General features: G+C 39.7%; 1 protein-coding gene across 6 annotated transcripts in view; it reads right to left on the minus strand.

Annotated features, from left to right (window-relative positions):
* NOL4 (nucleolar protein 4) overlaps window positions 1-14,934 on the minus strand; it is a 196,610-nt gene that overhangs the window by 77,965 nt on the left and 103,711 nt on the right. For all 6 annotated transcript variants that reach the window (XM_074576932.1, XM_074576930.1, XM_074576933.1 and 3 more), the window contains one exon: window positions 4,715-4,998. In XM_074576932.1, the coding sequence (XP_074433033.1) occupies window positions 4,715-4,998 (284 nt within the window). The remainder of the gene's footprint in view (window positions 1-4,714; window positions 4,999-14,934) is intronic.

Consider the following 14,934-nt stretch of genomic DNA (forward strand, 5'->3'; position numbering starts at 1 on the left):
ACCTTGTTATCCAAATGCAGAGAAGACAAAGTCATTTAAAAGGAGTGGGCTTGTTATATTTCATGAAATAAATGATGTGGAAGAGATAGAGCTGTATAATGAGTTTTCAAAATAAAATATATGGCCTAGGAAAAAGCAGTAATAGAAGAATAAGAAATCAAAAATCTCAGTGCTACAGAGACTTCACCACGGTCATAAAGAAACGCAGCAGTCTCACACATAAGTATATAATGATCTAAAGTAATTTATATGTGCACTTAACTATTTGAATTCATAGAACTGCATCTGCAGAGCATTTACAGATGAGTGCTTTTGTAGTACAAAGACCCAGCCCTGTTAAGGTAAATTTATGTATATATTTTTGCAGCTATACAAAATTCCACTGACTTCAGTTTAGCCTATGTGGTTGTAGAAGGTTCTACTGCCATGAACATCTGAGTCTTACTGGAGGATCAGTTCCCTAATATCAGCTTAATAAAGGCATATATAGAAAGTATATATATACACACATACATATATACATACATACTTACATATATGTATTTAAGAGTATGAAAAACCCATTTGTTCCTTGCATAACATTTTTTTCAGTGAATGGTAAAACATTTTGGACATATTTTAAGGTTACGTTACAATTTGGCAGCTCCCTCCACTGCACTCCGCATGTAGTCTTTTTACAGAAAGAAGAGGTTACCCCACATACTCACTGCCTGAAACCGAGGATTCAAAGAGTGAAGTTACACTGTCCGCTGAAACGTCATTCTTGTTTAAAGAGAGTTACCAACATCAGTTTTAAAAGTCATATTCTGAAGAGACTGAACAGCATTATCTAAATAACATACACTAGTTGTTTGCAAAGTTGAATTAAAATTTGTTCACAGGGTTATTTAAGCTCCAGTGATTCATCAGTCTTTTCAGACAAGAAAACTTGGTTTATTATTCCCAAAAAGCTACATTTCTTACGAATCACTAATGACTTCCCTTGTGTACATTAGAGATGCCTGATTTTAGGAAAATGTTAAGTATCCCTGTTTTGACATCTAAGACGCTTCCATGGAATCAGGCCACTATCTAGCAAACTTTCCATACAGCATAAGCATATAATTGCTTCAAATAGGTATTGACAAGATTAATATTCTAAAAATCGAACTTCCACAAAGAAGTAACCATTTTCAAAAAACATTTGCCTATTTGCTGACAGATTTGCAAAGAAAACATGATGGAAAACCTATCATTTTATCTCAACTACTTCTTCTGATCATATTTCTGCATCATGTACAAAATTATCAATCAGACCTGTATTGTCAAATGGTGCAGCCTGCCACTACACAACTGAAGGAAGTATCATTCTTGAAAGCAGTGTTGTACAGGCAAATACCTATAATATAGTTTAGCAAAACTGCTTGTTTCCAGAAAAAATAAACTCCCTTAAAAATCTGTGATTTGGTGGAGGAGGTATAATATGTTGGTAATTTTCAATCAAAAAAAAAAAAAGTGATCTTTTAGCTTTTTGTGGTTACATTCAGCTCTGATGTGTTTAAAACTAGTGACAGGTCAGAATGTATACAAGTTGGCCAGAGAAACTGTGACATCAAATTTAATAAAACATATATGATGCAGTATTCAAAAAGGAGACTCAGACAGAGCAGGTATGGAACTCGTCAGCCAACAGATCTTCCCAGCTCCAGCCCTTTGTCTCTGGATTTCACAGAGTCATGGTCATCTCAAGCAAGTAACATCTTCTGCAGGCTGAACGGACCATTGTACAAGCTGGAGGAAGCATAATGTGTTACTTCCTGCAATGCTAGCCCAATAACTAAAATATATTTACCTTCATTTAGAACCCAAATATTTTCTTCACTAACTCCTTACATAACTGTTCTCAATTCTTTGACACATAAAGATACCATAAGAATACTACATTATAAGAAATAGTATATCAATTTTCTACTTGGTGAACATTGCAGATGATTTTTCTCATGAAAACATGATTAGGGGTTACGCTAAACACATTTGCTTACCCATCACTACCAATGATGCCATCATTCAGGTCTAATCATGTCTGATAACTGTATAACTGTGAACAGCTGCAGGTTAGATGCTGCAAGAGCACTGAGAGAATTCCTAGATGACTTCAAAAAACAACTCACATACTCGGTGTATTGTGAGTAAAAAGGATATGTGAGAGTTGGCTCCTAGCAAACTATAGCACTTTGTTAACCTTACTTGTTCTTTATGTTTTCTTTTTGGCAGAGAATTATAGTTCTGGCTCACCCAGAACTTGCTGAAGTGCATCCAGTAGATACCGCACACAACCAGGAGCTTGATCTTCTGCATTGCTCAAAATTAATCAGCTCAGTAACAGCCAGAACACTCTTCTGGAGGGGCAGTATTCTGAATCACCATGAGAAGGCAAGAGGACTTCCTTGATCAGGTCTAGGGCTTGTAGAACATTCTCCGACTCTTTAGTATCTATGATATTGCTTAAGGTACAAGAGTAGTAATGATTTATGAGTGTATATGTATGCATTTAAAACACTGAAATACTGTACAGTCCCATTCTATTCTAACACATTGTTGGGTTTTGTTCCTTCTAAAAATATTCTGTAAGTTCTTTTAAATTTGAAAAGTAAGAGTAGAATTCATCTGTAAAATATGAAATTGGCCACAAAAACATTCTTTTACTCTACATTCAGCTTACGAATCTCTGACATTTTTTTGTTTATCCCAGGAGTGTGTTCTTCGCAAAGTCTTCACTCCATATTTAATAATTTTTACTGCATACCTAATAAATCATATACTTAAATGAATTGTAAACATCAACATGAGTTTTGCCAGGACAATAAGGGGAGACAAATCTGCATATTGTTGGCAGTATAGAGTGGGTAGGATGACAGTGAGTGATGAAAGAATATAACTATGTGGGTGATGATTCAGGAGTCTTAAAGTTTGTAGAATAACAAAGAATGAGATGGCTTTGATTGTCATCTCAACTCATTACAAACAGATTTTTAACACTTTTTGATACCTTTTTTTTTTTTTTGCATCTGAGTTGGAACTGATTAAAATTGAAAATGAAACACTGGGCTACATTCTTGTCTTAGCTATTAATGAGCTCGACATTAAGACTCCTCCCTTTCCTCTCCAATCTTATTTGTGTATTTGCAAGAGTAATGGCGGAAGCAGCAATGTACCTCAGGCAAAAGAGCCTGTGTGTCTATCAATATTTGGGTGACTGGCTTATGAAAGGTTCATTGGAACAACGTGCCCTGGAGCAAATGAAGATACCATTCATATTAGCCAATTTGGGACTCACTGTGCAACAGTCAAAGTACTGACTAAATCCAGTACTGGAATGTATATACATTCTGAGACTAGAGCTATTCAAAACATTCTCAATAAAATGAAAATTTGTGGAAAAAAAAGATATGCCATGCAGATAAACAGGTTTTCATAATGATTTTATGGAGAAGGTTTTGGGATACATGATTTGCTAAACTGGAATGGCCAACTGAGAGAAAGACTAACAATCTCACATTTGGCCTGCCTTTCTTCTACCCACCAAAACCAGTCACTCGAGTTAAAAAAAAAAACATTTCAAGTTTTTATTTTCACTCTGCAGGCAATGAAGACAGGAGTTAAAACTTAACCATAAATAAATGTTGTTCTCTAGACATCAGTTACATACAATCCCTTTCTGGATATACCTAGAAAAAGTGATTTTCTGTATCACTCCTATTTCAAAGTCCAGCAAAATATGTGGCCAAAGTATATCTGTGTTGTCAGGTTATTTTGTAGTGGGCTACTGAAAGCTAGTGACTAGCATTAATAGTATTTGGATCCAGTATTAACATCCTATTATTGCCGCTGTAAAAGTGGTATAAAAAGACAGGATAGGATTTTGTCACCAACAATATCAATAGATAAATTCTATGATCAGGCCACTTCTTCACCCTCCCTACATCATGCCCTTATGACAAACACCTTACTAGAGAGCTAGCTACCTAATCTATTGGATCTGTCTTTATCTACAATATAACCGTCCTCGCTTCTCCTTACCCACATAATGGAAACTACAGAGAAAAGCCTTCAGGGGGATTACAGCTTCTTAAAGCAAACTTGTCAGTTTTAATTCAGGTTAGGTGCCTGCATAATACAAACAATCAGGAAGGAACCAAATCAGTTCCTTACAGATGTTGATAATTCACATGTAGTAATTTGCTTGGGCAAACACACTTAACTTTCATACGGATTCATTCTACAGACACATAATACATGTAATGAGATGGTCATCTATAAATATACATAGATATATGTATCCCAGTATATATACATATATATGTATTACCTTATATACATATTTTAATATCTATATTTCAAATGGGTAATGTAGACAGTTCTCAATAAATGGACTGATAAAATTCATGCCTGATGGAGAACTGCACTGGTTTTTGTCAGTATGTCAGCAGAATATATAAGCCTATATATGTATTCATCCATGTACATCCGCATACACTTAATGTATGTATGCATCATATATATATATGTGTAACAGAGCATACAAATCTATGTATAGCATTTGAATAGTGATGTGACAAACATTAGACACATTGCATTAAGTGCTTAGCTGGGAATAACCTTGGGTTTGGCCTCACAAATCTTCTCCTTTTCTAAGCTACATACTTCATATCTGGAGCATGTGGAAGCATCTTACCTTGCTTCCATTTTCTCTTGCCTCCCGTTCCATCTTGAGATCAGAAATTAGGAGAGTCTTGTATTTGTTCTTTCCATTACTGCTGTGATCATCTAGTCTGTATTCTGAAGTCAGCTGAGCAGAGAGGGGACTGTCACTCAGGTTCAGAGGCTGCTCATCCTGCTCCAGATTTGTTTTGCCATTACTGTTGGTTTCTGCCATCTCCCTGCAGTGTGTTCCCCCTGAAGCATTGGAACTGTGTCCCACGGTCTCATTGCCATTAAAACTCTCTGCGGCTGAATCATCTATTAAAAAATATATATTTTCAGTCACATGCCACATCATCATCTCTGTCCAATTCAAACATAATTTATACCTTCACAAAGTTTTTCAAAATAGAATGAAAATGGTTTATGTTACTAGCACCAGTACATTTCTGCAAAATGTGCATACGCACTCCTCCATATTTTCAAGTAAAAACTTTATGTAAATCCATTAAATATTACTAAGTAAAGGGAAATTATCTGGGCTGACACCTTAGTGTCACTGTGTATACAAACGATAAGTATCACAAAGGATTTTTGGGGACAAAGTGACAAAGTCTGCCTTAATCCATCTGTCTGTCCATATGTCTATGGATCTATTTAGATTCTTATACCATGCTCATTACTGCAATATTGCATATTTCTGAAATCAACAGAGATGCACATGGTACTGAGAGAGAATCTAGTTCTCAGGTTTTAAGGGTGCAGAGCAGCATATGTCATATCCATAAACATCCCCTTGAACAGATAAGATGTAAAAACATCTGACGTATTCACCACTGGCAGTAGAGATTATACTCGAAAAGTTAACTCCAAAACAAAGATCCTCTCTGCATTTTGTTCAGGAGCTCATTCACTTTGCTCATTCATTGTGTATCATAATATATTTTAAAATACTGCTCAATAAAGGATTAAATTATCAACCTGAATGTTAAATCTGAAAACTCTGGATGTGGTGTTGTCACCCATAAGATTTTACAGCTGAAATGTATGATTAACATGTGTCTTCACATGCTTATGGGTTTGTGTATCCCATGTTTATCAGCACTGGAATTTGCCATCTGTGCTACTACTCAGACCTTCTTTAGTTCTAAACAACCTTTTGGCCAATGGGCTATCTATTAAAAAAAATTATCCTGCAATGGATTAAATGGCAGCAGAATTTGGGCCTCAATTTGCTCACTTGTTCTCTAAAGCACCTCTTTTTTGGCAACTTACGTGGTTTTGCTAATGGTGCAAGCACCTGCCCAGGGCTCTACAAGCCTATGCTTATTGCAGACAGTGAAGCTGGAAACAAAACTGGGGGGTTAGCAGCCAGAAATGTGTACAGATTGAAACTGGAGATACATGATGAGATGGACCTTAATATATTAGTACTTTAATATACCATCTGCTTTCAGGTCCTCCTAAACAACTTCCATGGAAAACAAACAAACACATTTATATACATGTGGAATTTTAAAAAAATGAGGACACATTCTTTAAAGGATATGCTCAGAAATACTCATGCTTGAAACTACATGATTAATCAAATTGTTGACTCTCCATCATTAATACAGTAAAAAATGACCATTCACTGCCCCCAGATCAGAATTTAAGAAGTGAAGAAAATATTGTATAAATGGGTAATGATCTAATTCAATTAAGTACTTAGAAAGTCACAGACAAGCCATCATACATCAGTGGCTTGCTTGCTGTACTCATCCAACACTTTTATGTCATAAACTGTACAGGACTGGGCACACATTCTGAATATATTTTTTTAAATTGCTTTGTTTTGTAAACCTGTAAAAAAAATCTAGTTTCATGAAAAGGCATAATAAAAATCATAATTTAAAGGCTTTTATTTAAGGAACATTTTATGGTTTTACCAAATGCTTTATAATTAATGGTTGCAATAAAAAATAAAGCTATGTTTTGGTATGTACCGCTTCTACACTACCTCTTACAAATACAAACGTATATACAATAAAAAACATAACATTCCTAGAATAAGACTTGTAAATGTGTACACTAACCCAACTTGCAACAAAGCAATGGATTTGTTCTGATTTAAAAACATGGGGCTACTTGAGGATTTCCGCTATATAAATGAATAAGGTGAGCAGGATTTATCCTTAATAAACTTTCTATCATGCCCTGAGATTTATGTCTTACAGGTCATAACACAATAAAAAGGTTAAAATTCTAAACGCAGTTTCAGAAATAAATATGCCATTTTATTATTCTGCATTAGAAAATGGCTTTCTAATAGAATCATAGAATGGTTGAAGTTGGGAGGGACTTTAAAGATCATCTAGTTCCAACCCCTCTGCCATGGACAGGGACACCTCCCACTAGACCAGGCTGCTCAAAGCCCCATCCAGCCTGGCCTTGAAAGCTTCAAGAGATGGGGCATCCACAGCTTCCCTGGGCAACCTGTTCCAGTGCCTCACCACCCTCACAGTAAAGAATACAGGATCTTTAATTTTTTAAAGACAATAGTCATATTTACAACTCATTTTAAAAGTTCGGAAATATCAGAAAGAAATACAGATTTCTTTATTTAAGAAAGAAACACTTTGGTTACCACTGATTCATATTTAAGACTGTTAACAGATAATTGGTTTCTTGATTATCAGTTTAACAAGTGACAGTTAGTTTCAAATTAATTAAATCAATTACTAGATCAGTAACTGAGTGAGGGATGCTCCTCCCTTTGAAGGGCTGCGAAAATTCCCTGCTGTTGGGAGTGAAGAGAGAGACAAGTGAGTAACCAGAAGACGTAAAGAGCCATCTAAAATCTGGGGGCACTGCCTAGTCTGCAGCGCACAAGCCTGATCCCTAGCAAACTTCTGTGTGCCGGCACCCAAGTGTCCTGGGTTGCAGAGGAGACACTACAAGGACACAGATGGATAAATGAGAATGATGGAGTAGGAAGGGAGCTGTGCCTAGAGCCAGATCCAGGAACAACCAAGTCCAAAGCAAAGCTGTTAGTTTTGGCTTGGAATCATAAGCAATAATGCTTTTATTTCTTTTTTTCTTTTTTTTTTTCCCTCTGAGCGATGAATGCTTGACAACTAAAACTTACACGTCTGAGAATGTTACAATGCAAATGAAAAAAAAAATAGATCTTTTATACTTGTTCTATTGAAAAAATCCCTATGCTGAGTAAATGTGATCGAGCATTATAATACTTTGAAACAATAATACAGTATTTACATGATTTTGGCTTTGCTTAGCAAATGCTTAGTTACTTGATGGTAAATCTCAGTTTGTACTGTGAAGTTAAATACCTGCTTTTACAGTCATTGAACCTTGCTTGTTAGAAATGGAAAGTATTGTCTGTCGGGATAATGTTCAGGAGAATGGATACAGTGGCTATAAATCACACTTTTGCCAAGTAAACATAAATATGTATTGCCATAAAAGAGATCAAGAAAAAGTAGTGGTTTTGCGCTGATAGTTCTTTACAGATGTTACCAAGGTAACTAAATTACAAGGTTTAGTACATTTCTCATCCCTGGGCAGCTGGTCAGTTTTTGCCAAGAATAAGGCTACTCCAAAGCAAGAGCTTCTGAGGTATCAGAAACATAGACCGCATCAGGAATAATTGGGTTTGAGGGAAAAGGCAGGAGGGCCCAGCCCAGGAGAGCAAAATCACGTTCACCCTTGGACATGGGCAGCCACAGCCCCAACACAACCTGCTGGGCCCAGCTGCCCCGCTCCTGGGGCCCTGGCAGCACACGCGGCTGCAGCAAAGCTGCCAAGGGGCAAGGCTGGTTTCATGGAGACCTGTCCCTCAGATCACACTCCTTGGGGAGCGGGAGGTGAGATCCAAGCTCCTCACTGCACCTGGCACAGCTGGTGAGCCGGGGCCTGGGTAGGGACCTGCAGTTTGCTTGCACAGTTTTCTCACCTTTGTTTATCACAACACCTCAGCAACAATAAACTGCTAACGATGAAAGCCTGTTCTCTTACTAAGTATTTTTTTCCTCCGTCGTGCAGAGGCATGGTGTCTTGGGGAGAGCTGTGTGCAGGCCCAGGGCAGCCAAGGCTTTGCCCAGGAATGGCCGCCAGCGAGTGTTTCTCCGGGGCAGCTTGCCAACGGCTCCTCTTTCAGGACAAGGACACCACTAATGGCAGGCACCGAGGGGTAGAGGCCAGAGGCCCATCCCTGGGGCAGCGGAGAAGGCTGCGGCAGCGCAGCTGGGGAACATGGTGGCACTCCTGGGACCCGCTGACATCATGGTGGCCGTTGGGAGTGGGCCAGGCCCAGCCCAGCCTCTGCCCCTCGCCGGAGACCCCGCGGAGGCCAGGCCCACCCCGTGGCAGCCACCATTAAACCACGTCAGGGCTGCCCTCCCGCAGGAGGCTGAGCAAACCACAGCAGCCCTCCACGAGTTCACCTGGGCACCCACGCCAGTCGGCGGCCACTCCAGGCTCTCTTCCCATGGCTGATGAAGGGGAAAATAAAACTCCATCACAACTAGCCTACGTCTGGGTACTTGGTACCGATCCCACCACTGATGCAAGGTCAGCGCGTTTGCGAAACAGGACTCGTCTGAACCACCACTGCAGGGCAGGTTTTACGGGAAGACCTCCAAGGAAGCATGGCACAGGCACTGGGAGCTAAGAGGGGAGGGAGCAGAGGGCAGTCACAAAAGAGGCTGTGGGACAAGCTCATGTCTTCATCACCTCCCAGGGCCGCTTCACTTCTCAAAAACAGGCAGCTGGTGCCTCAGCTACGCAGAGATCCCCCTCCAGGGATTAAAGAGCATCACCCCTCAGAGAAAGACTCCAAGAGCAGAGGGAAGGTTCCTTTGGATTGGGCAGCAGCTGCCTTCTTGCTGAAGCAAGGCGCATTCTCCAGGCTTAGCCATGGACTTCTCACTCATGGACTGATATTTCTTAAACCCACTGGTGCCAAGACCACCTTCTCCCTCCTTGCACAGAGCTCCACCCCGATCCCCTGCTCTGACCAACACCCTGTGGGCACCTTCAGTCCAAGTACTCTCCATGTCAGGGGTAATTCTCAAAACAAGAATTGCAGTAATTTTCCTACTTCAAGTTAGTTTCTTATTATTCGTCACATTGCATTAGAACTTCCAGCTCATTCTTGAGGCCAACTAGACACAAAGTGACACCAGCTTTGTTTTGTTTTTGCAGACTTGAGAAGTCTGGGGTCCTGCCTGAGAACTTTCTGGGCTCATTGCAGCCACCACTGTGTTAGCTTCTCCCCCTGCTTTTGAAGGAAATTTGGAAATGGTAGAAGAAAAGACAAAGCCACAGAAAGCCCAAGCAAACAGATGCTCTGAATATGAGTTTTGATCCTCAGAACTGTTGCAACCTTCGTCTCAGTTATCTGCCACAGACATTCGCATTATCATGGCCTAAACTTGTGCCAAAACCCAGTTTCTCTGTATTTAACGCCTTGGATTCTGCAAGATGATTTCCATGACAGTTGATGGTTTAAGGACACTCTGATTTAGAGAAGGAAACTAGGTCTTAATTTAGAGGATTATGTTCTCCTACCAATGTCTAGATTTATGAATGGGCAAACAACAGATATTGCTAGAATTAGAGATTCTTCAGTTACATGTTAAAATACAGTTCTTGAACCCAGAGAGAACTGTCTTCAGACCAGACACATCAAATGCTCAACACTGTTCTCCGTCAGAGTGCGTTCTTAAAGGAAAGCAAGTTGAAGTGTGCACCAAATCTGGCTGGAATAAAAAGTCCTTCAAACACCAGTTTTCTGAGAGCACAAATTTAAGATATGAACTCTGATATAAGCATCACAGAAGTACTGTGAATGTCAAATCAAGGTACATATACACAACTGTCACTTGTCTACGTGAGAGAAAAATCTCCAGATGTTTTAAAGGATCTCTTTCATTACTCTTAGCAATTGATTTCTAACTCTAAATCACAGAGACTTTTCATATTCCTTGCAGGTAAGTTAGGAAGGAGTCAACAAGCCATTCTACATAAAGACAGATCTCTGAATAAATCCTCTCCCTCTGTCAAATTAACTCTCAGGCTAGAATTCAATTAATATTTACAGTATGCTTAAATAGTTTATACAGCTAAGATTTCAGCTACCTGAAACTTACTGCATATTTTACTAGTCAGTAATCCATAGTGCCGGCCTTCAGCTCTAACAGCAGCAGTGTGGCACAGTCCCATAACCATACAGCCACATGGAAGCTCAGATCTGCTGAAAGGACAGACGCGGTGATGGGTCAGGGAGCTGAGGAACCCTCTCATTAACACTAAGAATGAAGCAAGAGCCCCATGATACCAAAGTAGCTCTAACACAGCTCCCTTTTTTGCCATGAAGCAAAGCAGACGATAGCCTACTTAGAAAGCAGACAAAAAACAAGGGAAAGGCAATTAACCTTACAGCACCTTTGGCTCTTTTGAGACATTCTGACTATATGAGGGCATTGCACAAACCAAAATCATTCCTGGTGGTAATGAGTCCGATTAATCACAGCAAATGAACAAGGCAATTGTTGGACCCACTTTGTTGATCCTGCTCTAAGAAGTGGAGATGGGAGAGGGGCGCATATGCCGCCCAAACAGACACCGATGCCTACAGACCCCAAGGCAGCATGCACACAGGTTAAACAAACACTTGAGTGAGTTGCCTGTTGACAGAGCACCTCTGAGAGCCACAGTTACTGTAAGATGGGTAACTGTTCTTTCTAAAAGGAGGAGGCTGGCTGTGAATGAGTTGAGTGGGATGAGTGAGACTGAAGCTGCTGGCTCTGCAAGTGCAGGCTGTCATAAAACCCACTCTTAAAAATTGTCTACCAAAGTCCTGTATGATGAAAGTTGCTTTAATCTCTTTGGGCCAGATACCACCAGCCCAGGTTGCTAAACACCACCTTACACCCTTAGCAATCTGATTCATTTGAACATAATCACTTGCAAGAAACAGTGCTGCAGACAAGAGAGTGACGGACTCCAGACCAGTTTTGAGTTACTATGCTGTCCTCTTTAACCTTTGGCTTCAATATTGCATATGCTTTATTTTTCCTATGTTAAAATACAACGTTAATGAAAATAATATGCTACATAAGCAAACATTTAAAACTAAATTAGTTACAATCCTTCGGTAATTCCACAAACCCAAGACATGCTACCAAACCTTCCTAACAGGAGCTATTGGAAAAAATGCTCTACTGGTGGCAACTGACAGCAGGCAGTTTTGGGAGAGGAACACCATGAATCAGACAAAAGGTGGTGTACAGTGCTGACTCACGAAAACTTCTGTAATACAAAATAATTATAGAGAATTTTCTAAATGAACTGATAAAAAGGCGAGGTCACATTTCACTCCCACCACTTTTTACAATGACCGTTTAATACCAATTTGTCACAGTTATGTATTCGGTTATGCTTCATTTACATTACAAGTCATGTTTCAAACACAAGTTCAATACATAACTTAAAAGCCAGTCAAAATCAACTATATCTATTCATCTTCTCCATTCCCTTTCACATTATGATAAAGAACAGTGATTGAATTAATGGAGGTACAAAGGTGATTTCAGACCCTCTATTATTCCCCATTCCATAAAGCATAAGAATGGCCATAGTTGGTCAGATCAAAAATCCATTAAGTCCAATATCCTCTCTCCAGCAGTGGCTATTAGGAGATGCTTAGGGAAGAGAATAAGGCAAGCATATACAATTCTTCCTGCTACGGCTTGCTGAGCCCTTAATAATTTTCAGCTCAAGGTCTTTCTGAGCTGGATGTGGTTTCTAGCAATATACTGATGCTCAAAAGATTTCTTTTCCATTCAAATGTCTAGTGTCTCTTTGAACCTGCGAAACCTCAAGCACCCTTCTCTGCTCCTCCAAAAAGTTAATGCCACTATTTCTGTTTCCACTTAAATGTCAGTATTGTGTCAAGGCAACAAGGAACAGGAATTAAGAGGCGGGCAAGAGCCTTTCCAGAGGACAGGAGCGAGACGATGTGCACAGAGCTCAGTCCCTTCATTCACAATGATACTGCCTTTGCTCCATGACAAGAATATGTATTAACTGTCCTCTTTGGCTAACGTTACTAACGTTAACAACCTTTCCTCTCCTTTTGATACGTGTAACTTTCCTGATGTGGTTGGCTTCTGTGAATTCAGCTATGGAACTTGCTGCATGGAAATTTGAACCTGGAAAGTCCCTCAGTTTCAATGCGATGCCAATCAATGAATCCCTCACTGTTTTTTTCAGTGGTGGAGGAATAGGTTAGGAGCTACTTCATAGGATCACTCACTGCACATGTTTATGAAAAGAAAATGGAACAAAGCAAACTACAAAACTAATCCTTAGCATTGTCAACAAAAGAACAGTAAATTTTATAGGTTTAATATATACATGCACATACACTGTGGAATCAGCATTAGCCATCTGTAAATCGTGCTTCACTATTAAACAACCTCCCCAGTAATTCACAATCTTTCCATGGATAAATGTCTCTTCTTGTTGGAGGCACAAAACAGGCAGATATTTTATTCAACTACAACATTAAACAACAAAATAGTGAAAAACTGCCACTCCATGACATCAGCAACTATCAGAAAAATAATACTGCCCCGTCAGTTACAGTGTTATAGAAAAGCTCATTTATAAAGCTTCATGACTGATTGCATGCTCACTTGCCTGCAGAGCTACTGTCCTTGCATATATATAACAAGGACATGAAGCAGAATGGCTATGAGGAGGGCACTGCACATGTAAATAACCAATTGAATCTCACTGGGTGCACAGTAGTCTTATCACTATGCATCGAGTTTGTACTTGAGCTTTGGCATTTCCACTTCAAAAGACGCAGCCCTCACTGCCTCTGGGGAGAAAAATCTCTGGTTTTCCCTTTACTCTGGAGAAACCTCTAGGGCGCTTTTTGTGCCAAAGGCTCTATCAAGCAGTTTTTAATACAGAAAACCTGCAATTCTTCTAAAAGCCTTTATGCTGCGTATGGGATCAACTGAATGTCTCAATGTCATCTAGCATTGAGAATTGTGGCTTAGAGCTTCATCTCTGGACAAGCGTTGCAGGAACAAGTTCTCAGCCCAAAAATATATGAGTGATACCAGAGGTATTGCTTTATACTCATCGCAAACAGGACTCCAGACTTCAGAGTAGTTCGTTGATATGAAGCTAGGAACTAAGGAAAGCTGGGAGACACGCAGGCAAGCAGGCTCAGGACAGACTAACTCTGACTTTTGAGATGCACTGAAATTCCAACTATGGCCCGAACACATCAGCCACAAAGACATTTGAGACAGCAACATGTTAAGAAAAGGAGAAATGTGAAGCCTTTTCCTTAAAGTAAAAAGAGGTAACCTCAGAGAGCTTACCTTCTTCTCTTTCTTGCCCAGCCTGGAAGAGGATTATGCTGCTCTAGCTGGAGGCACCAGCTGCTGCCATTCCTGGCGGCAAGAAGAATCTGGTGCTGTGCCAGCAATAGTCAAAAGAGTAACATGTAAGTTCATGTTTGGTGCCTGAATGTCTACCCAAACACGGATGAAAGGAATTATGTTAAACTTAATCTGCCACTTGGACCAAGTGCATACGTCTGATGTCGTATTTTACTTCATCAGGACTTGCCAGAAGACAAAAGCAAAGATCTGCAGACTGGATGCCCCAAATACTGGCATTTTTAATAAAGCCCCTTAAAGTCTAAAATTTAGCCTACCAACTTTAGTGTGTTGAGAGGGTTCACGCAATGATGTCGGTCTGTGCTTCCTTCTGGAAGGGTGAAGCCCTGAGCGCAAGCAAGACAAATGATCTCCTGACAGCTCTGCACCCCTCAGCAAACCGCTGCCTGCAGCAAGGCTGTAGAGGAGGACAACCTAAGGCTCATTATATTATTATATTTCCCACCATTTTCACGTTTTTTTTATAGTTTTCATTTGGTAATGTTGGTAAAATCAGCTGGTTTTAGCAAAAGATTTGGTTTTCACTCTAGAACAATTCTGTCACATCCTTTCCAATCAGTTCTCTCCACTCACATTAACACAATTCAGCAGAGAGTAAAATACGTGCCTCTAATATTCACATACTGAAATTCAGTTTAAAAATAGGTAATAAACATGTAATTGGGAAGAACTAGACATACGTGGTATAGGAAGTAGGAACCTACAGCCTTTGTACTTCATTGCAGTTCTAGCATTATCAACAGTGAACTAAAACTTCTTCTATACATTA

Source organism: Larus michahellis, chromosome 2, assembly GCF_964199755.1.
Source record: "Larus michahellis chromosome 2, bLarMic1.1, whole genome shotgun sequence".
Classification (NCBI taxonomy): domain Eukaryota; kingdom Metazoa; phylum Chordata; class Aves; order Charadriiformes; family Laridae; genus Larus; species Larus michahellis.